General features: G+C 41.0%; 1 protein-coding gene across 5 annotated transcripts in view; it reads right to left on the bottom strand.

Moving 5' to 3' along the window:
* Window positions 1-27,469, bottom strand: part of CDH8 (cadherin 8) — a 231,140-nt gene that overhangs the window by 52,585 nt on the left and 151,086 nt on the right. For all 5 annotated transcript variants that reach the window (XM_028739646.2, XM_077931723.1, XM_077931724.1 and 2 more), the window contains 3 exons: window positions 26,932-27,119; window positions 22,431-22,684; window positions 13,655-13,791 (listed from right to left, as the gene is read on the bottom strand). In XM_028739646.2, coding sequence (XP_028595479.2) covers window positions 13,655-13,791; window positions 22,431-22,684; window positions 26,932-27,119 — 579 coding nt within the window. The remainder of the gene's footprint in view (window positions 1-13,654; window positions 13,792-22,430; window positions 22,685-26,931; window positions 27,120-27,469) is intronic.

The raw sequence follows: 27,469 nt of genomic DNA, 5'->3' as shown, positions 1-27,469 counted from the left end.
GTTCTATTATAGTTTTTAAACCTTTTCTGTTGCATCTGATGCCTGCTACATAGAGTGTAATTCCACTGGGATTGCCAATATTCACTGGGTCCCATTTCCCTGGAGGAAGAGAGATCTGAAGTAAGCTGTAACACAAAGGACTTCATGTGCAAAAATGAGTTTTCCTCCCCTTCCTTCACATTTTGCAATGACTCTAAATATGTCACACAACAGCATTAGTGAAAAAGCAGTGACACCCTGTGAGCAGCAATGTATGAGAGGTAGCACTCTAATGCAATCTGTTAATTGTGTTCTTTTGCTCTTCCATAAAAGAGTCTGTTTTCAATGGGGATTGTACAAGAGAAATTCCTGGTGGATTGTGGCCTACTTCCTAAAGATGAAGAGGATTTTGGTTAGCTCTTAATTTTGGAGCAAACCTAAACATACACACACACCACTGTCTTGGACCCCATGCACAAACTAGAATGTAGATCTATGAATGAAGTTGCGCAGTCAATGAACTGATCTGTGCATGGGTCCATACTGGACTTATGAGGTAGCCCTAGGGTTGTCTCTTTAGCATTTTACAGTTACTTAGAACACCTAATACCTGTTTTATGGCAATGTGGTAAAAAACAAGAGCCCAGTTTTGAAATGCTCCCAGGAAGTTATGAACATAATAACACACAGTCACTTCTTGGTAGGAAAGTTGGGGAATTCTGACGAAAACAGAAACAAGAGTGGAAATTTCTGGTATCGCTTATTTGTCCCATGTTCATAACAGCAATCGACCAAGCAAATGTGATTTTAGTTTAGGATAGCTCAGTCAATAGAGCATGAGGCTCTTAATCTCAGGGTTGTGGGTTTGAGCCCCACACAGGACAAGAGATTCCTGCATTACAGGGGGTTTGACTAGATTACCCTCATAGTCCGTTCCAACTCTACAGTTCAATTATTCTATGAATATATTATGTGTCCCCACCCATTACATTGTGTTTCCTTTACATTGAAAGGAATGCAATAACAACATAACCCACACAACTAATTAAATAATGTAGGCTATGAGATTTCACCACAGTGGACATTGAAATGAATGGTGTAGTTTTGGGTGGGATATGAACTGCAGGGGAAGGGAAACAGTGGCATGTACAACAACACAGTGGAATGGAAAATAATGCTTTCTTACATGTTTACTTTGTGGGGATTTGTACGGAGAAAAGGGTGGCTGCCCCCACCCCCGTACCAACCCTCCTCCTATACATTGTCCCTAGTAGCTTTACTGTATGGAAAAAAAGATGGTTGCCCCCATGGGTAGATTCATAAGAGCATGCAAAGAAGCCCACTGTATCAAACTGATGCTCCACCTAGTCCTTACCCTGTTTCCCACAAGGGCCAACCTGATACCTCTTGAAAGCCCACAAGCAAGAAATCAAACTCATTGTCCCCTCTCCTTGCTGTCCTCCAGCAACTAGTATTCGGTGACATAGTGCCTCTAGGGCTGGAGGTTTCATTTAGCCATCATAACTAGAAGCCATAAACAGACAGATCGTCCATGGATTTATCTAATGGCCTTTTAAAGCCATCAAAGCCAGTGGTCATCACCATAAATTCCATGATTCCATAAATTCCCTGCTGAATGGACATGGCTTCATCCTCCCTTTGAAAGGCCATTTAACACATTAAATTGCAGCAAAGGCAGGATTTTCACCAAGTGCCAAATATTCAGTCAGCTTTGGCCAACCTTGAGACTCTCTGATGTATGTCCTTGTATGACATTCCTCTTTGCATTGGCCACATTGGCATGTTACATGTGTTTGTCAAGGGTAAGCTGGCCACGGAGATATAGGCATGTAATAAAACCCATGCGTGAGTATCCTATACTTTATTAGAACAGGAGCTTGTGAAGGTGGGATGCAACCTATCCTCCCTCCTCAGCTTTTCCTTGCTGTGCTTGGTTGCTTCAAGCATTTTTCTCCCTAGCCTAGTTCACTTCTGATATAAGAGCCAGGCAGGGAGCAGGGGCACCATTACCAGCAGACTACTCAGCATACATCTAGAACCAATAGAGCCCAGGGGGCTACTAAACAACTGTTGGAAGAGGTGGGCCCAAGGCAACAAGCCCTTGTGCACTATAAAGCCTATACCTGAAGCTGCAGCTGTCATTGGGTTATTTAGTTTTAATTCTTCACTTTTAATTCTAAAATTTCCCAGAGTGCCCACTTGCTGCTCTAGTGCTTTCCTTGGCATCTGAGTAGCTGAGTTCATTGGCTCTTTCATTTCAGTCCTCTTCTGCACACTCTTTGTGTAAATCAATGCCCTCCATCCGCATCTGTTTACCTGACTGTACCTCAGTGATGCCTTATTCTCACACTAGCGTACATGGACCCTGAGACTACAGGTAGATGTGAATTTTGTTTCAGTTCATATTGTAATGTGAGACAACCCTACTCACACTTCCTGAAAAGATACACTCAGTGAGACACAGTTGTCCTTCAAAAGTCACACTTCAAAGAATTTTGGGGTGCATTTCTCCAGCTAAACCAGGGGGACATATTAGAGGGAAATGTGCATAAATATGCATATATTAGTGAAAATAGCATACAAAGAAACATTCTACCAAGGAAAAAAAATGCATGCTGACAAATGTTTAAAGAACAAACTCAAACCAAAGTGGATATGATCTAAAGTGGGTGGTGACCTGATTGACTTTTTTTTCAGTTGTGGCACCCAGTCTTTAAAGTTCCCTCCCCAGAGAGGTTCACCTGGCACCAACTTTGGTATATTACACTTCATTCTCACAGGGATTTTAGGTACACTGGTATTTATTTTCCTGCTGCCATGGGTTTTAATTTTTTGTGTCCTTTCTAAAGCATTATCTGCTTTTGTTAATGGTATGTTAAATGCTATGATTGTTGTTTTAAATAGCTGCTTTTCATTATTTAGTCACTCTTGAAAATCCCTTTAGAGCTGGAGAGCAGGGTATAAATGGCCTCAACCCAGAATACCTGAAGGAGAGTCTCCACCCCCATTTTTCAGCCTGGACACTGAGGTCTAGCTCCGAGGGCCTTCTGGTGGTTCCCTCACTGCAAGAAGTGAAGTTGCAGCGAGGGCCTTCTCGGTAGTGGCGCCCACCCTGTGGAACAGTCTCCTGTCAGATGTCAAGGAAATAAACAACTATCTGACTTTTAGAAGACATATAAAGGCAGCCCTGTTTAGTGAAGTTTTTAATGTTTTATTGTGTTTTTAATATTCTGTTGGGAGCCACCCAGAGTGGCTGGAGAAACCCAGTCAGATGGGCGGGGTAAAAATAGATGTCAATGAGAAAGGCCATACAGATGACAACCCAGCCACATCTAATTGTGTACTTACAGTCACAGATTACAATTTTAGGATTGTTTTAAGGGTGAGTATAAGTAAAAGAACATATGAAATTATGCTTACATTTTGGAGATATAGCAGGACTCTAACATACGCTTCAAAATATGACAATACTGATTCTATTTCCCTGCAAGATTTGGCCTTAGAGAAATGTGGTTTGTTCACAGTACCCTCAACACAAAAGTACAGATGTTTGCACCATGCTGAGAGGCCTTGTAAGGTGACAGTTGTTCGAACTGGTATTTCCCTAATGTCTAGAAGGGTTCCATGGTTCATTTTTCTTTTGTTCTCCAAAGGTCATGATTCTTCCAATAGAAAATGAGCCTTCTCATAAAATTCTAGCCCACAGCTTCCAAACCAAGGATGCATTAGCCACAAGTTCCCCCAATTCTTGTTTCCCTCTTGGCTGCTCTTTCTGTTTGTAATGACACTACTAACTCACTTGTTAAAGTAAAAATAATCATTAAATAAATGCATGCCGTTTGGAAAGAGTGGGAGATCTGTCTGCAACTAGTAAACCATATGCCAAGCTGTCTTTTTTTCACCTGTATTTTAGCATTTGATGGCAAAACTCATTTGTATCTCAAGGCTTGATTATATGTTGAAGCTTAATCCATGGAGATGCAAACTGTCAAAAGCAGTGTTCTGAACCCATTCTTAATTTGCAAACAAGGATCTAGAAAATGTTGGGAGAAAATGGAGATGTGAGGGGCTTTGAGGGGTGTTTTCCAAGAGAGAAGGGGATCGTTGGGCTTCTCTTATGCGTATCTGCAGTGCAATTTGAAGGGTACACCTAAGTTGCTAAGGTGGTACTGGCTGGTACCCATTGAGACTTGTGGGGTGGATCCAGGGTGCCAAAACAGTAGGGGAAGCTAGAGCCAATGACAGTAAGAGCCAACCAATTATAGTTTTGTCCTCATTCCCTTTCTTGCTGAGTTCCACAAGGGCAACATTGAGACTAAGAAGGAAGGGGAAGCTGAAAGGCAGTTCCATTTTCTGGGAATGGTTGTAAATAGGAAAGCAGGCAGGTGGTGGCTGGCTGAGAGCACACAGAGGTTGGTGGCGCAATGTCCCATATGCCTTAATGAACCAGCCTGCACTGTGCTTAGGGTTTGAGAAGTATAACAGACTTGAATACTGTCTAAGAGTGAACAAGGAGGTAGTTCAGATGCCAGAGCATGCCAGAAATATATTTGTAGTGCCCCATACCTGTCTATAGCAACATGGCTTGCTTAGACCTTTGTTGCTGTCCTTGTTGCAATGCAACTTAGAGCATTTGGAGAAGGAATCTCTATAGTAGGTGGAAAAATTGGAAGAACTACATTCTTCCACGCAACATGGCCAGAAGGCAGTTGGAGGGTTTTCCAGGTAGCAATGCTTCAGGCATTTTTTTTTTTTTACAGCCTTGCCTCATCAAAAGCATTTTGGAGGCAGCTTGCAAATAATAATAAACTCCAACAACATGAAAACAGAAAGAGCAAAATAAAAAGCAAAACAGATCCCAGCAACCACAGAGTAAAATATGAACTGTGCCACAGTACATAAACAAAGCCCAACTTAGTGGGTAGGTGTGTGCGCGCGCGGGGGGAGCTTTCAAAACTAGCAGCCAATAAAACAACACCCTAAGTTAAAATGCCTGAAGAATTCAGTTCATTTTTTCCTGGCACCTAAGGCTCTTAACAGTGGGCTTCAGAGCCACGGTTCTAAAAGAGGCATTCTGAAGATGAGACACTATCACAAAAAAGCGTAGGAGGAGAAGGGGAAAGTAAACAAAGATAGAATGCTGTGGAACTTAAATTGCTTGCAGCTTCATCTGTAGAAAGTTGAAACCCAACAACATCTGGAGGGCCACAGGTTCTCCATCATTGGACTAGATGAACCCAGCCAAGGTTATGTTTAAGGATGGGACTGGTGGGGAACTCATACATGACCCATGTTGCACTGAAGCAGCAGAGGAGGGGAGGGTAATTTAAATCTCCCCTTACCACATTTACTCAAGAATTCCATAGGACAGCAAGTATGATGTCTGAAATTTTACCAGGGCACCATCCCCCCAGCCCTCCAGTGAGGGTCATTCTAGCAAAATGGTTCCCCCAGTGCCTAGCAATGCTTTGATCCCCAGCCACTTGACTTTAGCAGGTGGGTGAAGCCAGAGAATGGTTTCCTCAGATTATCTCAGGGTATGGAGTCTCACATGGGAGTCATCATCAATCCTTGGGGTGCCCTGGTCCCAGGCTATATGCAATGGATGGGGAATCTGAGACCATCCGGATGTTACTAGACTCCCACTTCCATCATCCCAGAACCCTGGCCATGCTGGTTGGGGGTGATGGGAGCTGAGGTTCAACATCTGAAGGGCTTCATGTTTCCCACCCCCATTGTATGGAGAAAGAGGAATTAACTAAAGTTCTTTAGTCATTCACAAGAGCCTTCCCCATGTACTCGAAGCACAGGGACTGGTTACAGTTCCTTTGATACACCCTAGAGTGTTTCATAGTATGTGCAAGGAGGAGAGATTCATCCTGGTAAAGGCACGATAGAATTCCCCTTTGCAAGGTTGTGAACTGGATTTATCTACAGCAGATGCTACAAAGAGAATGCTAATAAAATCTATGGCCTTGTTCAAGGCACATAGCTGTGTACAGTCTTATTTTGGCAGTCTGCCGACAAGGAAAAACTGCTAGTGTTTCCCAGAGGGTTACAGAAAGAGAGGAGGGGTGGGGACTCATCTTCATTGCAGAAAACAAATTCCAGTTTCAGGGAATGTCATAAAGATGGCACATATTAATGGGGGCAACATATAGGCACTCATGGCTGAATGTGCTTACTGATGACTAGTCATACACTTTCCTTAGCCAATAGCGAGGATGGATTTGCAAAACAATGTGGAAAATGTCTGTACTTCTAGACGTAATAGCACATTTTCTGCACCCCCCCCCTTACATCTAAGATGCATTCTCTATTATTATTTTCAAGTTTCTCCTCTATTTACAAATGCAGTTGTGTAGCATCAGTCAGCCTCAAATAATATCAGCCAAATGTCAGACAAGAAAATGACAAGTTTGACTGTTTTTCTGGATTTGACTGGACATTCTATAACTAGCAAGGGAGGGATTTCAGTGTGTTCCAAGCAATCCAGAAATGGGTTCTTTCTGATAAAGCTTAGTTTTTGTGTTAATAGAACTTCCTTCCAGAAACAGGTGCCTCCGGGAAGTCCACAAGCAGGATACAAGGTCAATAGCCGTATCTCACTGTTGCTTTCCAGAAGCATAGTGCCTCTGATAAGTCATAAAATCATAGAGCTGTACAGTGGGAAGGGATTCCAAGGGTCATCTAGTCCAACCCCCTGTAATGGAGGAATCACAGCTAAAGACTCCCTGACAGATGGCCATTCATCCTCTATTTAAAAATATCTACCACCTTCCAAGGGAGTCCATTCCTTTTTCACACTTTGTTGTCTTTGCTAATTTCTAAAGCTATTTGTAGCTCTTTGAAATCATGCTCCTTGTTTTCACACACTTTTTTTTTTAAAAAAATCCTATTATTTATTTATGCCAGCTTCCCTCAGTCCCACCCCTCAAAAAAATAATTCTTATAATGTCTTACTTGAAAGAACTCAGAAAGAGTTCTAACCCTGGCCATCATCTGTACAATTTTCTCATAAGAACAAAATCTCTGTTCCCTGAGAAAATCCATATGTCTTATGGTTTTGTGGTCGATCCAAAACTTAAAGGGCCCCAGAATCTTTTTCAGGTCAAAATCTTTTTCAAGCAAAACTGCTTTTAAGGAGGATTTCTCTGGAGAAACAAACTGTCCTACTCTATCCTAGGTTTTTAATAGCATAATATCACAGTATTATTGTTGCGTGTTGGTTTTTGTGTCCTTTTCATTTAGTTTTAATCCATAAGGTGTGTGGTTTGCTCAAACCATTTTCAACCTTATTTACTTTTATTTTTAAATCCATTGCTTATTTTTGGATCACTTATGCTACATAAAAATATAGTTTAATATGGGAGGTGGGCATGCAACCCTTTTCTACAGCATCTGCCTGATTTTGTTCACAACTCTTGGCATCTTCCACTGCCAGACAAATTTAGAAATATCCTACTGTGATATTTTTCAAGCCCAGCCAGAAGGCAATGTTTTCACACACACACACACACACACAACCTTATCATCTTAATGGTAGCTATTAAGCCCATCGGCTATAAGGAGTCCAGTTGCTATACACACAGCCACAAACAGCCACACACACACACACACACACACACACACCAGAATGAAAGTTGGAATTAAAGGGCCACTGTATGAATGCAATAAGAATCTGCAAGCAGGCAGAGCAATCTTGAATTGAATTGAATTGCAGGCAGTTGTAGCTGGCAGAGACCAGGTTGAAGGAAGCGGAGATCTACTCATAAAACAGGATGCCCCATTCTTCTCCTTGTGCCTGCAGCTCCCCTGTGCCCTTCCACTAAATCTGCTCTGGAGGGTTCCCAACTTTCTGGATCAGATTTTAAGGGTGCAAATGAGGCTGTGGGTTGGGAAGAGAGGTAGGGAATTGCCCATTGTATGAGTGGAAGTCTTTCCTTGGCAGGCAGACACAGTTGGATGTCACAGAAACATAGGAAGCTTCCTTTGGTACATCTAGCTCAGTACTGTCTACTCTGGCTAGAAACATCTCTCTAGAATTCCTGATGGGGTCTGAACCCAGAGATGTGATGTTGAGATCTGAACGTGGGACCTTCTGCATACAAAGCAACTATTCTGCTACTGCTGACCTTCCTCATGCCATTTTGGGAGACAGGGTTTCTTATTAGTGCAAGAATATATTTTTTATAATGCAATAGATCTATGGTGCTAAATTTTTAAGTTCAGTAAATATTGGGATTTAATCAGAACTTGTATGTTATTACTGGGATATGTTGTAAGACAGTCTCAGTGTGTATTAGAAGGGGGTTTGGGGTGTTTAATTAGTATTTATGTGTAAAGATTATGCATAAGACCTCAAGAATGTAATCAAGATCTATGTGTATTGGAATATGTGTGTGGACCTACTTCTGAGCACCATCAATTAGCATGTAAAGAGTTAATTACCTAGGTAAATATCCTAAGTGTGTACCAGCCTTTAATCCTATTCAGTCAACTGGTGTTGATGAAGTCAGACAAACACCTTTGTTTGTCTGACACCTGGCTTAACCATTGGCTAACCAAATACTAACCAAAGTATCAAGAGAACTGGGTATTAGAATACAAATGAATAAAGAGGGCTTGGTTTTTAGGAACAGCAGAATTAGGCAAGATGGCACCAGGAAGCAGAGAAGGAACCATGACTGCATGTTCCCTGGAGACTAAGATAGGCTGCAGAGCAAAAATGATGCTGATGATGCTGCTGGAAGCATATGCTGACATGCTTTGGGGTTCTGTTGCTGTGTGCCCCTCCACTGAAGGCTAAAGATATACACTGTGTGTGTAAAATAATCCATATATCATAGAGCCTGGTGAAGGGCCAAGACCCTTGGAAACTCATGCACCATTTGGCAGAGATTGGGGTGGCTTGTAACAAAAATTATTGTTGGATTCTAATTTGTGTGCATTCGACAAATGTTTGAATAATTTAAAAATAAGACACTGGATCCTTTAAGAATGGGTGCAGGGTTTCACCATATTTTTATTTCAAGATTCATTCAATAAATATGCAGTTAGAAGATACCTTTAAAAGAGAGGCAAAAATCATAAAACTGAATTTCTGGATTTATGCAGAGTGAAAGACTGAAAAGGAAAAGATGCTGAAGTATTATGAATGCATACATCTTTAATGATGGATCAAGTATGTGTAAATAAGATTCATACCTTGAAGAGGCTGGAGGACAGTGAGTTTTGAATGAAATTAAAGCATTATTGATCTGTTACATGGTTTGTCTTGCAGTTTGGGAAAATTTCTCCACTGACACCTACCCCTGATTTCTTGCATCTGCTGCTGGAGTATGTAAATCCCACAAACCTTTACTACCCACCTGAGTTATTTGTTATTTGTTTTGTCTTTGGCTTATTTTTTATTATTTTACTTTTGTTCACACACATCCAGTTGAATTAACTGTTCTTCTTGACATGCATTATTAAGTAATCTCAAAAAATGTGTTTATTTATTTACCTAGTGAATATGTCAAACATGCAGGAAGCTGTACGAAGGGAAGGGAGTGGAATTAGCCTCTTGGATTACCAAACCATATCATGTTCACTCCTTGTTATTTAAATAGCAGAGATAAACAAGCCTTGGGAGAATTGGAGAGAGACCTTAAAAGCACAGGTTGAGATGAGGTGTCACTTAGACTGAATTATGTTAGAAGGAAAGATTGGCTCATAAAATACCTTTAAGGATGAAAAGAACCTTTCTTTTTTGTAAATAGATTTTCTTAAAGGATAACAAGTAGAATAGATTGTCAACTCATACATTTAGGCAGTCAGCCAGGTATAAAACAATTCTCTCAAGTAAGACAAAGGATAATCACAATGCAGCATCAATGCAAAATATTCTTCTTGAGTTTATCGCTTATTATATGGAACTTACACTTCAGAGAACCCATGCAAGTAAGAAGATGGTCCTTTTTAGCCATTCAAATAAGATACAATGGCCACATCCACACCATGGATTTAACGCACTAGTCTACCACTTTAGCAGACTTGGATAATCATGTAAACTGTAGTTTGTGAAGGGTGGTGACCTCACAGAGCTATAGTTCCCAGCACTCTTAACAAACTACAGTTCTCAGGATTCCCCGTGGCCATTAAAGTGGTATACATTGGAGGGGGGGCATGATGATAGGTTCCACCTACACACATTCATGGCTGTCTTTAAAGAAAGGCCTGGTGCTGTGATGTTTTTGTTTCAATTATATCTGTGTTCTAATAGATGATATTTAAACATGTGTGTGTGTTTAATTGCTTTTTAGGACATCTTTTCTGTGTTTTTAGCTGTTTATATTTAACCTGTAAACTGCCTTGAGCCCCATCTGGGAAACAGTGGGATATAAATAAATATAATAATAGTTCATTTGAAGGACGTAGAATTCATGAACAAGTCTACGCATGTAGAAACTTTCCACGTGACTAGGATGCTTTATATGTTTTCTAGTCACTCAGAGTTTCCTTTGCTTATACAGCAGGCCAAGGCTGGCCACTGTGTTATCCTCCAGTTGTTTTTGACTGGGAAAAAGGAAGAGTCATAGCTCAGTGTTAGAGCATTTGTCTTGTATACAGAAGGTCTCAGGTTCAATCCCCAACTGGGACTGAAGGCTGGGGATAAATACCTGCCTAGAACCTTGGGCAACCTCTGCCAGTCAGTGTAGAGTCTATTATGCTATGACATGACTTCCTAAAGCAGCTTCCTATGTTCCTAAGTTGCACTCCAACGACATCCCAAGACCACCACATTGGCTACTGCTACTCTGATTTCAGACTTTCCAAATGGATGTGAACCCCTCAATCATATACTTACGTTGTATATATGTGCAAATAAACCATAGAAAGACATAGTCTCTGCTGTGCCTCATTTCTACAAAGAATAACAGAACCAGCGTAACTCCTCAAATTTCACAACAGCTCAGAGATAGGGGTGGCATGCAACAGTATTGACTGGCAGTCTTCAATTGGAATAGAAGGATGTACAGTATTGGGCATTATACAACAATTTTGTATTATGATGATATAGCTCTCCCTATATCAAACTGAAACTCATCTTTACATGGAATGTCTAGAGCAGGCTTCCTCAACCTCGGCCCTCCAGATGTTTTGAGACTACAGTTCCCATCATCCCTGACCACTGGTCCTGCTAGCTACGGATCATGGGAGTTGTAGGCCAAAAACATCTGGAGGACTGTGGTTGAGGAAGCCTGGTCTAGAGAAATCACAGCATTCTCTGATTTCTCATTAAATTCTAAATTAATGGGATTTAATATGACAATTAATGAGGAAAAATCAGTTGCAAGTATAGCATATCTCAATAAGATGCCATAAGTGACATGGAACAGGGTTTCTTTCTTTCTTTCTTTCTTTCTTTCTTTCTTTCTTTCTTTCTTTGCATTTTTTGTTCATTTGTTTTTCTTTGGGTTAGATAAGAACAACAGAAAAGCTCTACTGGGTCAGCTCAAAGGCCCATGTGGTCATGCATTCTGTTCTTACACTGGCTAACCAGATGCCTATGGGAAGCCCACAAGCAGAATCCAAATACAACAGCTCTCTGATCTAGATGCTTTTCAGTGCAGGTGTTTTGGGACAACCTTCTAAATCCCTCTCGTTTTGTGAATGGCTGTTGAACCAATAGTAAACCATAAGGATGATATTTCACATTCTTTGTTCATTGGTATTCTACAATTTGCAGTAGAGCAAACTCTCAATAGGACTCAAGTGGATTGATAAAGCTGAAATATTTTTATCCAGACTTGTAAAAATGCATTAGTTTATCCCCAAGTCCAATTACAAATCAGCTGGACCCCATCATGTCTTGATGATGCCATTAAGAGCATGACAAGGACCAGTTGTTTCCTCCAGCTGCCCTTATGAGCCTTGCAGCTCCTGTCCTTACAACTGCCCTACTGCCTACCCCCCAATCCCTTCCCTCCACTCATCTTCCTCTTGCTGCTGCTCTATTCAGGGCTGTGAAAAGGAGAAAGGAAGAGAGGGGTATACTTTATCTGCTTCTCCCTCCACCCTATTTGATGTCTCGCTCACAGCTGTAGTGGTATGCCAGGTCCTTCCTTCTATGCAACACCAGACTGCTCAAGCAGATGCTGGGAAGTTGGGATACATGTTTTGAAAGCAGGTGTATGGGGACATGAAGTGAGGACATGAATTCTCAGGCCATAGTGCTTGCCTCATATTTCAACTGAGTGTTAGCAGTCACTGAGAATCCTATCCCTAAACCAGGAATTAGAGAGTCTGGTGTCATCACTACTTAGAATTGCCAGCATTCCTGACATGCATAACTCGTATTCCCAAACAAAAATGGTGGAATTTGGTGTCATCACTACCTATAACGCTTTGCCAGCACTATTTCTTGATCCACATAATCCATGTGTTGGTTTGGCAAAACATGTGAACAACAGGCAGAAAAGCAAGGGCTGCAATGCTTTCTTCAAACAAAAAAAGAGAAGAAGAAGCCAAGAACTCAGCATCTACCAAGAGAAGGATTCCTGGCAATATGTCTCCTGCAGACTGTTAAGTTCTGTATTGTATCTGAGATGGGGATGGGTAAAATCATCCATGCATAAAATGCTCATTTATTCACAGGGGAAATAAGTGAAGTGTGTATCTTTATTTATTTAAAATATTTATAACCTGCTCTTCATCAACATAGATATCAGGATGGAATACTGAACAGGAAATAAAAACAACCAAATCATAAAACAGACAACAATGGGTACTTAAATACACCATCAATTGCCCCCAAAAGCATCTAAAAACAAAAGAGCAGGCTAAACTCTAATCAAATTACAAAACTTAAAATGTGTGGGTAAATAAATAACTTTTAAGCTAGTGCCAACATGATATCAACTTCAGTGCCAGTCACACCTGTAAGGCAGTAATGGGAAAATCTTTTGGCTCCAGAGGCTACATCCTTATCTGATCATAGCCTCATGGGTATGATCATGGGAAACCTGCCAGTTAGCTGATGTCACAATGACACCAGCTGATTGGGTGCTTTGACATCCTGAAGCTGGGACTTTAAAGCACTATGCATGGTGCTTTAAAGTGCCCATGTCTTTGCTTGTTTTTCTTGGCCCACGCAATATCAGCAGCACACTTTGAGGCTTGTGATTGTGTATTGTCATCCATGTCTCTTCCTACCTCATGCCTGATATGCATATAACAGCGGAAGGTGGCTGGTGGGGGGGAAATGGCTTCTGGGTTATACTGGAAACCCTAATGGACCAATGTAGGCCAGAGGTTTCTCACCCCTGCTGCATTTCACAGATCAGGGCATCACTGCACAGGAGGCCATGAAACATCTAGCTCTGGATACCTACACCACCAAAACAAATCTCAGTCAGAAAGAAATGGAATAGCATTGGAAATCTCAAAATGCGACATTTTTAAGGAATACCCATGCAGCATCAAGTAAGGGCTGCAAACTACATCTATCTACATTTACATATATAATATATACAATAATGCAAGCATAGGAGGCACAGTAGACAGTTGTCCTTGCCAAGCGGCACATGAAGGCTTTTTAATTAAACATTCATCATAAGCCAATAAAAGTAAAACAAACAAACCCAAGTACTGAGGGGCAATCACTTACTGTCTTCAGTTGCCACAATGGTTATGTTGTGCCATGTGCTGGTTTCTCTGTCCAGTGGAGTTGCGAGTGTTATCCTTCCATCCTGCGTATTAATGTTGAACTGCCTCTCAAGGTCAGTGTTTCGATCAATGGAAAACCTACAAAATGGACATCCTTGAAATTTACTTAAAAGACATTTGTTTGGCCTAAATGCATTGTAACAAAATCTAAGCAATCCATCGCAAAGAGCAGCTTTATAGCCCCAGTGGATTTGTGGAGCTCAATCGTGTTATAATTTATAAGACAAAAAATGATGGGCTGAGAATCAAGAAACAGAATTATAGCCCAAGGAGTAATTAGCTGCATCCTCTCAGGACGAAGGTTAGAAACTGTCATCGAGATCAGTAGGTAGCATCTTTTAAAAGCTACTGCGAATCAAGAGTTAATTAGATGATCCATCACATTTATTGGACAACCTGTGCTGTATTTCATAGCAACTGCTGATAATTCTGTCAATACATTAAGCAGGCAGGGCTCCTGTTTTTACAAGATGCAACTAATGTTCTTATCCCAACAAACACCACTTCTGATTAATTAAGTGAATATGTCACCTGCTTATGTTTCAGCATAACTCTGTGGACAATAGCTGGTTAACAACCCTTTACTGGTAAAACGCTTCCAAAAAACCAGAAAGATTGGCTGCTTTATGGATTGACATCATTGGTTTCTAACAAAACAACTTTGATCTGACAGCTAAGCAGAGCTTGCAAATGAGAATGTGCAGGTACATTATGCAGCTTTAACACAGAAGCCAGCTTGACTAACAAGAAAGAGCTGCAGTAAATTGTTCCAACAGTGCATTAAACAAAATGGTGATTTAGAACTCTCTGCAAGATCTCCAGGAAAGCTTTTATGTTGGTCCATTTTCATATAGTTGTTTTATTAATGCATTACTTGTAAAAGAAACCAAACTGGAAAATTAAGCCTTACAATTTCTGGTGGGTCATGCACAATGAGAGAAAGAGAGTGAGATTGAAAGTACTGATATGGTACAGCAGTCACAGCTTTGAGGGGCTTCACTAAATCCTAGTGGTGAATTTATATAAGGGACTATAATGACTGTTGTTCCAAAGCATGGCATTGCACAACATCACACCACAACTATTTGCATCTCTTCAGCTTTCTGCCTCAGCATGCAGGGATGAATTACTAGGAAGCATCAAACTGGGTTAGATATATTATGTCATATTGAGAAGTGAGATGGTGATGACGATGCTTGAGCAACTCAGATAAATCTGCTAAGAACACAGGAAGGTGCCTTATGCTAAACCAGACCATTGCTTCACCTAGTACACTATTGCCTTTTCTGACTGACAGAGGCTTTCCAGGGTTTCAGGCAGGGTTTCAGCCCTACCTGGAGACACCAGGGATTGAATCTGGGTCCTTCTGCATGAAAAACAGATATTCTGCCACGGAGAGCAACCTGATCTGTACATCACAGAGAAACTGGCAAATGAATTGGAAATAAACTTAATAAATAAAAAACAAACAAAAATACATTTTCACCCTTTCTGAATGTTCCATATTTTGAGAATACAGTGGTACCTCAGGTTACATACGCTTCAGGTTACATACGCTTCAGGTTACAGATTCTGCTAACCCAGAAATAGTGCTTCAGGTTAAGAACTTTGCTTCAGGATGAGAACAGAAATCGTGCTCCGACAGCACAGCAGCAGCAGGAGGCCCCATTAGCTAAAGTGGTGCTTCAGGTTAAGAACAGTTTCAGGTTAAGTACGGGCATCCGGAATGAATTAAGTACTTACCCCGAGGTACCATTGTACATCTTTTGAGAAAAAATATACACTGACTGGGAGTTGTACCCCTCCTTACACAGTATGCAAACTCATCTGCCACACCCCCCCCCCACATTGAGTCCCTAGCCCTTTACTGCCCAGAAAGCAATGTCCCCACTGTGGAAGGACGTGTGGATCCAGAATTGGTCTTCACAGTCACTTATGGACTCATTGTTAAAACTGTGTTTATAGAAGACAATCTTACTTGGCTACGAGTGATCGCCAAAGAAGAAGAACCCTGTGCAACTACTAAGTTTATTTTTCACCTTCCCAAACCCTTTTATAAAGCCATTTCTCTTCTATTCTGCAGCCCTGATTTGCACCCATTTTCACATTCACCCCCATGTTCATGCATCCTCCTCCTCCTCCTTTTGTACAACCATTGTTACAAACAAACCACCCACATGGAAACCTCCTTAATCTTCCTCCTCCCACACCTTGCGGCTACTAAACACCCTTTTCACATTTTGCTCAATTATGAAGCCACCATCCCCTCCTTTTCTTCAGACTGTCAGTTAGCTTGCTCAGTTAGAGAATATTAAGTCCATTTGATGAATGTCATACATATATGGGTGTTTGTTTGTTAATAAACTCTATCTTCTAAATTACTACACTAAATCTAGAACTTTGTATTGAAGACAATACAGTGGATGCTCAGGTTGCGAACGTGATCCATGCAGGAGGCACGTTCACAACCCGCAGTGTTTGCAACACGCAGTGCAGTGTCCGTGCACACGTGGGTTGTGATTTGGTGCTTTTGTGCATGCACAAAGCACAATTTAGCACTTCTGCGCATGCACAAGTGCTGAAACCCCGAAGTAATCTGTTCCGGTACTTCCAGGTTCAGCGCGGTGCTCAACTGAAGAACACGCAACCTGAAGCGTCTGTAACCCAAGGTATGACTGTACATGGTACCAAAAGTGAAATACATGATTGTGAGAAGGTACTATGGGCTATTTAAGGGCTCTGCATCCTTTATATCTCACAAATGAGGCAGCTGAAAAATGGAAGAGGGAGAAGTTTAAAGCAGTCTTAATTTTTTCAGTGCTCCTCCCTTCTCACTGTACTCAAACAATGTTTGAATAGGCAGGGACACTGAGGGGTTATTGTGTTGCTGTTAAAACCAGTTTTAACAAGGAGAATTAGCAGCAATGGATACAGAATAGAAGCTAACACCAAAGAGCAAGCACAGAATTTCTTTCCCAACTCCCTTCTCACTGTGCTCAAACCTTGTTTTAAACTGCCACTCTCCCCGTCCAGCCCCCTGCTCTACTGAAACCTCTGTCAGTGTTTAAAATCAGCACTTTCCCCTCTCAGTTTCTTTCCATCTCTGCTTTATTCAAACCTCTCCTGCTGTGTAAAACCCTATTTCCCTCTGTATCTCTGTTTGCTTTTAAAGTCTTATACAGCATGTTTCCCTTCAGCACAGCAGCTTGTAGCAAAATTGCTGCTTGGTTGAACTTGAATCGAATCGAGAACTGAATTAGTTTGTTTTGTAAATGGATGGGTGTGAACTGCAATTAGTTCTTTTTTGGACATGTTCTTTTAAAATGAACTTTCCAAGCTCACCATCTCTTAGCCTAACCTCACAGGACATCCCCAAGCATATTGCAGTGAATGCTTTGGGGAAAGGGGGACATACAGATGTAAAGAAGGAGGTGGTGGAAAGAAATGTAAAGTGGTAGGAATGAAAATATGGTTGCAAAAGAATCATTTTAAAAAATGAAGTGTACAAAATACACATTAACTAAGACAGATTTATCAAAGAAATAGAATCAGGCTTGTTCACTAGCCAGATTTTCAACTCATCTGTTATACACTAATCCACTGCTGGGATATTGAAGCATGCATATATATGTTAAATTGTACACTGGATATGCAATAATTCCACTTTTTGAAAAAGAAGAAAAAAAGAAGTTGCGAATCTTGATTCATATGTGCAAGCAAAAGTCATACTATGTATTGATTTTATTTAGCTAAATAAATAAATGCCTCCCTTGCTGTAATTCTATTTACAATCTCTGTAGCTATAGGGAGAGAAAAAAAACAGGGGATTTGTGCATGTTTCCGTATTGACTTTCAACAAGCTATTTACAAAATCAAAATGCATTAAAGAGTATAACAATTTCTCAACACGACTGAATCAGGTTTACAAGTTTACAAGGAAGCAAAGCCCCCTCCTGACTCTAAGTTAATATATATCATGTGCAATGTTTCTAGCTACCTTGTCTTTATAATGATATTATAGCTCTTTTTAATGAGGGCACACTGTCACACAAGTAAGCAATACATAAAAGTACATTTCTGTAAGGAAAACTGGGGGGAGCGGAAAGAGAGTATCTAGGTAAATAATAACCTTCAAAATTGCCTTAGTAACGCCACAGTTTATTGGGATTTTGCTGTTAGCTTTTGGGGCTGAGTGTGGGAGAAAATTGGTGGTGTGATCATACATTTCTTTACCTTAAGATGCCAATGCAGATTCAAATGCAGTGTTCCTTCCCTATGCCCATAGTTGCTTCCATGAAAGACTTTCTGTTTTGCACCAATGCAAATGAACACTTTACAACGGCATTTGGCTTTGCAAAACCCACATAGCCACCTTTTTTGCTTTCTCCTGCTGAGATGTGATTCATAATATTGATGCCATAAATCACTGTATCTCAGCAATGCCAAGCAGAGAGGGCATGTTACTAGGTGACTGAGATAAACAGCTGCATGTCAGGAAGGCATATCTGGGTGGGTGTACACACACACACACACACACACACACACAATTTTAGGGCATGCTATGAATTAAGAAAATGATTTGCTTTTGCTAGAAATGAAATATCCTTGAGGGGGGGTGTCTGCAGAGAAACACACATTTTTTTCTTTGCATTCAGTGGGAAGAAAGGTGTTAAAGGAGAAAGGATTTCACTCAAGACCTGATAGATTCTGGATTCATAGGTAGAACAAAAGATGCAGAGGAAGTGCAGAGGCAGAGACTCATTCAAATTTAATACCTTTGGAATGAGCTCTTTGGTCAGAAAATAACAATTTATGATGTTTGAGAAATTTGATGTTTGCACATTCCGATATAGTTCAGTGCCAAAATAATTTCCTGTGCCTCCCTCTCCTCCCCAAGCCCCCACCATTCTCCATCAATTAACGAGCAAAGAAATTGCATTCATACATTATCAAGAAGAGGGGGAAACAAGAAGATGAAATGCTAGAGATGGATATCCTTGGTCTTATTCCCTTCTGGACAACCTTCCGGGGCCACTTGTCCCTAGTGAGATTGTCCAGAGGCAAGAGTGGGCAGAGCAATGAGTATCAATTTTACTGATGTACAGTTGGCTAATTTTTCACACACTCACATACCCTTCACTATCCTCCAGCCATGCGAGCAAAAGGGATTATCAGAGTTCAAGGACACATTTCAGTCAGGCAACACCATTCAAGGAGGAGGTGAATCAGGGCCAGGGGAGAGGGGGTGTTGTTGGGCGTGGCATGGGGAGTGTCCCAAGGGTCAGACAAATAGGATTGGATGACCATATTTGGCCACTGGACCTGAGGTTCCTCATCCCTGCCCTACCCTAACCTGCCCTGAATCTCCTTTTGGTATGATACCTACAGTCTGTTTGACCGCCCCCTGGCAACTTTCCTTATGTTTTCCTGAACCTAGTTCTTCAGCCCTTTTACCCAGTTATAGCATCCTCATTCTGCCTCACTTCTTGACATCTGTTAGAAAATAACCCAGTTATTGTAAAATAACAACATTGAAATAGGATTGTATAGCAATTAAATTAGCCAAACGGGATCCCCAAAATGGACTTTGGAATACTTGCTAATGAGCAGCATGATTCTGCACATGTCCTAGAACAAAGTATATTTCTTTGGTTTTGCTCTGAGCAGTGAATGTAGTTCTATTGCATGAAAATCAGAGAAAGCAGTGAAAGCAGGGAGTTAACACTAAATATCCTCTCCATAGTAGCTGCTGTACAGGGAATTTCACCATAAGAGACAACTTGCATAATGAGTCGCTGGATAATGTAAGTGCAAAGGACTGATTAAGTCTCTGAAACCCTCCCAATATGTAATGCAAGCAGACTCCCTGATTTAGCTATTAATCAATTTTACAAAAGTAACAAATAAGATACCTTCCACTAGTAACTGAATTAACTTAATTAACTGAATTCTCATTGGTCAGAAATACCTCATAGTCCCCTGCCATGATAAAGCAGGAAACCTGCATTTATTTTATTTTTATTTATCATTACATTTCTACCTTGCCTTTCCTCTAATGAGCTTAAAGTGGTGCACATGGATCTCCCCTTTTCCATGTGATTAGGTTAGGCTGAGAATTAATGATTGGCCCAAAGTCACCAAATGAGCTTCTAGGTTGAGTAAGGATTTGAACCCTAGTTCCCCAGGTACAAATCTGGTCATTTCACCAGACTTGATTCCTCTAGCATTTTTCTTGATCAATACATTTGTTTTTAAAAAGTCACTTTAGGCAAAACCTGGACAGTTGCCTGTTAGTAAACATCCAAAGTGCTGTGTTACACAATAGTAACCTAGGAATGCATGGTGTGACCTGAAAAAAGTCTTATGCAGATTAGTTATTTGCTTCCTATAGAACAGGGGTCATCAAACTTTTTCAGCAAGGGGCCAGTCCACTGTCTCTCAGACCTTGTGAGGGGTCAGACTATATTTTGAAAAGAAAAAAAATAATGAATGAATTCCTATGCCCCACAAATAACCCAGAGATGCATTTTAAATAAAAGGACACATTCTACTCATGTAAAAACACGCTGGTTCCCGGACTGTCCGGAGGCCGGATTTACAAAGACGATTGGGCTGGATCCAGCCCCCAGGCCTTAGTTTGCCTACCCATGCTTTAGAATTTGTTGCCTATTTCACCCATCCAGAAACCTCTAAATTTGTTTCCAGTTTTACTTGGGGTGAATTCTGTGGCAACCTAAAGCAACCAGTGCTTTTTTCTGGAGGTATTCGAGGGTAAGCAGTACCAGCACTTTTCAAATGTTAAAAGTGTGGCACTTACTGTAACAACTTGAGTAGTGAGTTGAGTAGTGGCACCGTTTTTCCCCTTAAGGGGGGGGGGGCACTGAGAGCAGCCATTCCCAATATTGGGTCCCCATATGTTGTTGTACGACAATTCCCAACCTCCTTCTTCCCTGACAATTGACAGTGTTGGTTGGAACTTGTAGGGCAATAACATCTGGGGACCCAAGTTTGGGGAAGCCTATCCCTTTCCACTTGATTTATCTATTTAACTTAAGAGGCCAGTTAGTGTTTTTTTCTGTTGGTGTTCCTCTTATTAAAAAGGCGTGTGGGTTTATGAAAGTCAGAATAGCTGAATCAGTGTTCATATCACCTGTAATCCACATGGGCACTTGACTTCACAAATTATAAAACAGGTCAAGGATTTAAAATTTGAGTATCTAAGATTTTCTTTTAAAAAAAACAAAACAAAAACTACATGTCAAATAGTACCATAGAATAGCTTACCTACTGACAAATTCTGCAGAACTTAAGAAGTTTGCATCAGTCAGAGACATATATTGATCCAATGAGAACTATTTTCTATCACTAGTCAAGATTTTCTGCCCCTTCATTTGACATAATCACTTTCTTATTATCTGATCACCAACAGCATTGCATAATCCTGTTGCACAGATGGCAGCTTCAAAGAATTTTGGTGAAGGAACTGTACTCATGAGGCAGAGAGAAGCTTAGCATTTTCCAACTGCAATTAAAAATTAGGAAATGCCTAAGGCTGATGGATTTTCTCTCATATTTCTAATCACTTGGATGTTTATTTTTCAAATAAAAAACACCCCAGGCACCTTAAAGACTAACACACTCATGGGCCAGATCCTACTTCATCAGGTGCATGAAATGTGCAGCTAACTAGGTTGATATATATGCATGGCAGTAGGGGGAGGGAGCGCAAGAGAGAGAGGAGGAGAGTCATAAATCGAGCTGATGAGATCAAGCAATGCAAGACATAATGCAAGATGCATTATATTCCTATGGAGAGCACAGATGAATACATGAACCAATTAAATGAGTACAAAATCCCACCAGAAGAGGTATGACTCACTACTCCCAGCTAGAGGCCCCTGGTGGTGAATTGGTATAGTGAGAATCATATGTACAAATACCTAGGGATGTATCCATTGGTGACTTTGCTTTACTAGAAAGGGTTTCCACTAACAGAAATATTGGCACCTGGTTTTCATCAATCTCCCATCTACCTAACCTGGCTCCTCTATCCCTCTGGCTGGTTGTGGTGATTGAAGGGAGCCAGACAGACAGCAATGCTGCTCTCCCAAATGTGGAAACAGCACTGATTCCATTGTGCTTTCTTTTCTTTCCTTCTTTGTCTGATGTTATGACTCTCAGGTTAGCTTACAATTAAGAATTAAAAAAATAAATAGAAGCCATCATGTCAAAGCCATATTAAAACTGCTGTTCAGTTTAACAAAACAAGGCAGAAGCAGCCAAGTTCAGAAATCAAGGGAGGGAGGAATGAAAACTGCTACTAATACTAATACACATTTCAAGATATTTTTAAAAGGCTTATCCTGGAGCAGTAAAGTCATATGACTAGTTGTCCTGCAGGCCCTCCTTGGGGAGGCTGTTCCATAGATGACACACTATTAGGAATTCCCTTTCTCTGGTCACTATATTCCTAACCTGCTGGGTGGCATCACAGCCAGAGAAAGGGCTCCAAAATTGACCTCCAAGTATGGCAGAGATGGGGAATGTTTTGAGCCCAAGGACCACCTTCCAGGGGCTACATGCCATTAGGGGGTGGGGCCCAACGCAAAAGAGGGTATTACCAGAGGTAAAAATGGATTGTGCAACAGACATGTCTCTTATCTTTGTAAACTAGGCTTCATTTCAGCTAAAGACAAGAGGCATTAAAGCAGCAGTACCTTATAGAGCTTGAAGATACATCAGGATCATGGGCAGTCACCTGGCCAATCACAGAGTTAATAGCAGCATTCTCATGTACTTCTAGTAGGTAAGTTGGTGATGAAAAAATTGGAGGTTCATCAGCATCCTCTATGACAATTTTCACTGTTGCAGTATCCTTGAAGGGTCCCACACTGATGAAACGTGGATCAATATGCACATTACTTGCTTCTACCTTCAGAGTATAGGATCTTTTCGTCTCAAAGTCCAGCGGCTGTTAAGAATGACAAAGACAAATGCCTTTTACTAATGACCACAGCAGCAAGAACTAGCAAAAGGATGGAAGTGTTATGCATTTAAAACCTAATCACTGAGTTATAATGCAATCTCTTTCCGCTTCCTTTGAACTGGGCTATAAATGTCCTGGGCATGTATTGATGTCTCTGTACCCCCCCCCCCCCATTTGTGGTTCCTTTTCTGCTTTATAAAATATAAAACTAAGCACACACAAATAAACACATACATACACTATCTTGCCATGAGTGCAGTCACTATTCTGCTTAGCCAAAAATAATAATGTTACTGCCAATGGCCTGGATTGCATATTAATCACACACCTAATCAGTATTCTGCTTGTTGGAGATAAGGAGCAAAGAAAAAAGTATGCAAGCTTATATATTTTGATATTTGCAAAGGAGGGGGGGAGCTATGCAGAATTGGAGGGTGTGGAGAGACAGTGCTGAGAACAATTTAGGTATAATCGTAAGAGAAAATAGCAATATTGCCATACAGATTAATCCAAGGATAGCCAGTGTGGTCTCCTCTAGATATCATACTACATCTCCCATCATTCTGGCTAATAGTTCTGCTGACTGGGTTGGATGGGAATTGTAGTCCAAGAACACTGGTGGAGGGGACGATGTTGGCTAACCCTGGGTTAAGCTGAATTTATGAGAAAATTTGCACCTGGTAACCATCAAGAAAGTTTTTCAGCTAGCTGCCATGTGCCTTTATTCTCTACTAAAGAGAGAGACACACGTGAAGTATGTGAGCATTTGCAAGCCTAGAATTCAACTAGCTTTCCCTTAAATTTTGGCTGATTTGTTCATGTAAAACCTATGTTCCCTACAATCTGTATTTGATTTTGCTTCTGGCTTAATTCCACACAAGCAATGCTTACAGAGGGCAAAAATGGGAAGCTCGGTGTCTCCTGCTGAGTTACAGTCATTCAGTTTAGATGCACAGGGACACAGGACGTTTATATGAGTCAAATCATTGGACAATCTAGCATAGTAACGTCTACATTGACTGGCAATGGCTCTCCAATATTTCAGATGAGGTTTTTTCGCAGCTATACCAAGAGACGTTGGTGACTGATTCTGGGTCTTTCTACATGGCAAATATGTGCTCTACCACTGAACTATGGCCTTTACCAAAAGCATTCAAAAGGACACAAACACAACTTGATTTGAAATATTGATAGGCCACTTCTCATAGTAACATACTCTCTTGAGTATTCCATGACAAAATAAGTGAATACAATAGCATCAACCATTCCAAATACTAAAAAAAACCCCACACATTTAAAATGATGACCTAAAGTGTTGTGGTCAGATAAAGCTCACTTTCCAATTGAGAAAGCTCAGTTGGAAATGAGACGTATTGTTCAATCTAACTAAGGATTTTCAGCTCAGGGGCCTCATTCACTTCTAGGCAGGGGCACCAAGTAGGGGAGGGGACAACCTCCCCTATTTTAAATGAAGGGGCTGGGCCCCTCAAAGTTCTATGGCAGCCATGCGCAAAGCCACAGGACATGCTCTGTGTCATGCACGCACACTACAGAGCGTCTGCACGCCCTGTGGCGTATGTACTTGATGTCAGCACACCCCACGGCATGACTGTGGCATGCGTGCCTATCCTACAGTGTGCTGGCATCACTAGCACACACCATGGGTGGCGCTGATGTTGCACACACACACAGTGTGCTGATGTCACGGGGGCAAGGCGGCACGGCGGCACGCATGCTTCTAGGCAACCTCTGGAGCCCACATGCCAGTAATGAGTGGGGCTAGAGGCAAAGGTGTGCTGTACAATGAATGTTACTTCTCACACATCCCTCTTTAACCTTGAGGTTTAAGCAAGAGTCAATATCAAAGTTCAGGGTCACATTTCATCCAAGCAAATTACACTCAAGGAGGGCACAGAGCAAGACTGTTGAGGGATATGGCCTGGGCAAAAAGGGTGTGTACCTGGGAATAGTCAAGGGCCAAATAGAGAAGATTTTGTGAGAGACCTCTCTATTTGTGAGATGGGACTTTGTATTTTTCTGTCTCTTTTCTATATTTTAATGTTTGTTTAGATTAGTTTGTTTTTTATTTCAATGCAGTATGAAAAGACTCAATAAAAATTAAAAAAGCAAAACTGGCAGGTAAGTCCTCCCGCCCCCAAAAAATCCAAACTATATAAAATGAGGGTTTGAGGTTTTTTTTTTTAAAAAAGATCTTAAATCACCAACTTTATGATCACCCAGGAATCATATCTGTAAAAGTTCAAGAGCATCTACACGTGTGGGTTCAAAGTCTAACCTACTGATGCTTCACAATGATTAAAATTTCAAAGTTGCAAATTTGTCAGGCTTTGGAAAGATATGTAAATTTGCATTACAATGTCCCATAGAAAGGAACAAAGAGATGGAGAGAAAATGACACAGTCGCTGAAATCTGCAATGCAAATACAAAGAGCACAAATAGAAATCACCGAACTCTTTCAGGAAGTCTCTGGAAGCTTAAATATATATTCTTACTTTCAAAAATTGTGTTGATTTTTTTCAGACACGAATCTCGCTCTAATGGAACTTTGCCATTTTTAGTAAACATGACAAGCACTCGCTTCTCTGTCGACTCAGAAATTACTAAGCTTTTGTACCTATGAATAGGTGGCTGTAAATCAGCATATTCACAATTTGCCAATCACGCATCCTGTATCATTTTAGCCATTTCAAATTCAGCTGGCAAAATGATACTAGCCCAGAGCATTTGTCAACCTAGTTCTCTGAACAACAAATTCAAAATCCATTCTGCTTTCTCTCTCTCTCTCTCTCTCTCTCTCTCTCTGTGCTATTTTTATTTTGAAATTAAAATCAAATGACAAACATGTAAATGCTATGGCATGAGGTAGCTGGTGACTATGGCACTGTGGCACTTCAGACTCTATGTGGCTATGAGGACTCTCTAAGACCACACCCATTTCCCCATGCCACATCCCTTACTGGTTCCACTCTGCCCCTTTCATGAGTGCTTTTGCCTGGTTAAAATAGGAGCTTGTGCCGTGATTACCTCTGGGGAGCATATAGATATACAGTATGTCTGCATATGTGTGTGTGTGTGTGTGTGTGTGTGTGTGCATGTGTGTACATACAGAAACTTCTGACTTAGGCAAAGGTAGAATGTAGGCAATTGTAAGGTAAAGATAAGGTGAAGGACTGCTGGATGGTTAATTCCAGTCAAAGGTGACTATGGGGTGTGGTGCTCATCTCGCTTCAGTCCAAGGCAGCCAGCGTTTGTCCACAGACAACTTCTGGCGTCATGTGGCCAGCATGACTAAACCGCTTCTGGCGCAACGGAACACCATGACGGAATCCAGAGCGCACAGAAACACTGTTTACTTTCCTGCCACAGCAGTGCCTACTTATTTACTCATACTGTTGTGCTTTTGAACTGCTAGGTTGGCAGAAGCTGGGAAAGAGCAACGGGAGCTCACCCCGTCATGTGGATTCGAACTGCCGACCTTCCAATCGGCAAGCTCAAGGGCTCAGTGGTTTAGGCAATTGTACAGCAGTAAGGGTCACATCTGTTTCTCTGCCCCCTTTAGCCTCTGACCTCACTCACGACTGGAATGCAGCCCTTGAATGGTTGTCCATGAAGAAATGCAGCTCTTAGATTGAAAATGGTCCCACACCCCCAGTATCAACCCAGATAGTGTTTATAAGAGAAGCATGTTTCGGCCCAAGGAAGCCTGAAGCATTTCTGAGGTCTTCAATGGAGTATGGTGGAGCAAAAAATGACTTCTGAAAATCTCCACATTATTTAGCCACTAAGCTACACCTGTGCTCTTTTCCACCTGTGCTCCAGCTAAGGTGAATAAGGATGAGAAAGAGAAGGAATACAGATCAGAGGTCGTGCAGTGTTAACAGTTAAAAGAAATGAAAACTATTCTCTTTCTTGCAGATATCTGAAAGACCATGTGGGATAGCATAAACATTAGGAAGAACCTTCTGATAGTAAGAGTATGAAATCCAAGAGAGCCCCTGCCAGTCAGTGTAGATAGTATTGAGTTAGATGAACCAATGGATTGACTCGGTATAAGTCAACTTCTTGTGCTCCTATATATGAGGTACTGGGAAACAGGACATGGGATACTTCCATCCTAACCAATGCCTTCCATACTTTCTCAGCACAATATGTTAGAACTCATTTGTTCAATGCCAAAATCCACAAACTCAGTCTTTCAGTTGCCATTTACCTTTCTCAATCTAATAATGCCTTCTTGAGTCTGGGAGTCCGAAGTGATTTCAAATATATCCACTCCATCTCCTTCAATAACGTCATAGGATGACTTAGCATTTTCACCAATATCCAGGTCATTTGCTTTCACCCTTCCTATTGGTTCACCAATACTAATGTCTTCCAATACTGAGAAATGATACAAACCTGGAAGAAAGAGAGAAGAAGAGAGGTGAATAAGAACAAACAAATAATTGGATATTAAATTGGGCAACAGTCTCTTTTCCTCCTGTTCTGGGAGAGAAGCCCATCTGAAATCCTGGAGAGCAAATGCCAGTCAGTGTAGACAGTAAGTATCTCAGTAGATCAATGACCTGACTCAATAAAAGGCATATTTCTATGTTCCTATGCATTTGACACGTATATTTATGGGATTGCTGTCCATTCCTGTAACACCCTCTTACAACATTTTACTGGGTTTGGTACATTTCTATGGTTTATCTATGCCAGGAATATCAGGGCTTAATCCAAAGGTTGTCATCTAGCCTATTTACTGT

The sequence above is a fragment of the Podarcis muralis genome, chromosome 7 (genome assembly GCF_964188315.1).
Source record: "Podarcis muralis chromosome 7, rPodMur119.hap1.1, whole genome shotgun sequence".
In the NCBI taxonomy this organism is placed as follows: Eukaryota; Metazoa; Chordata; class Lepidosauria; order Squamata; family Lacertidae; genus Podarcis; species Podarcis muralis.
The sequence above is the reverse complement of the archived record's forward strand: the minus strand, read 5'-3'. Positions and strand labels throughout refer to the sequence as shown.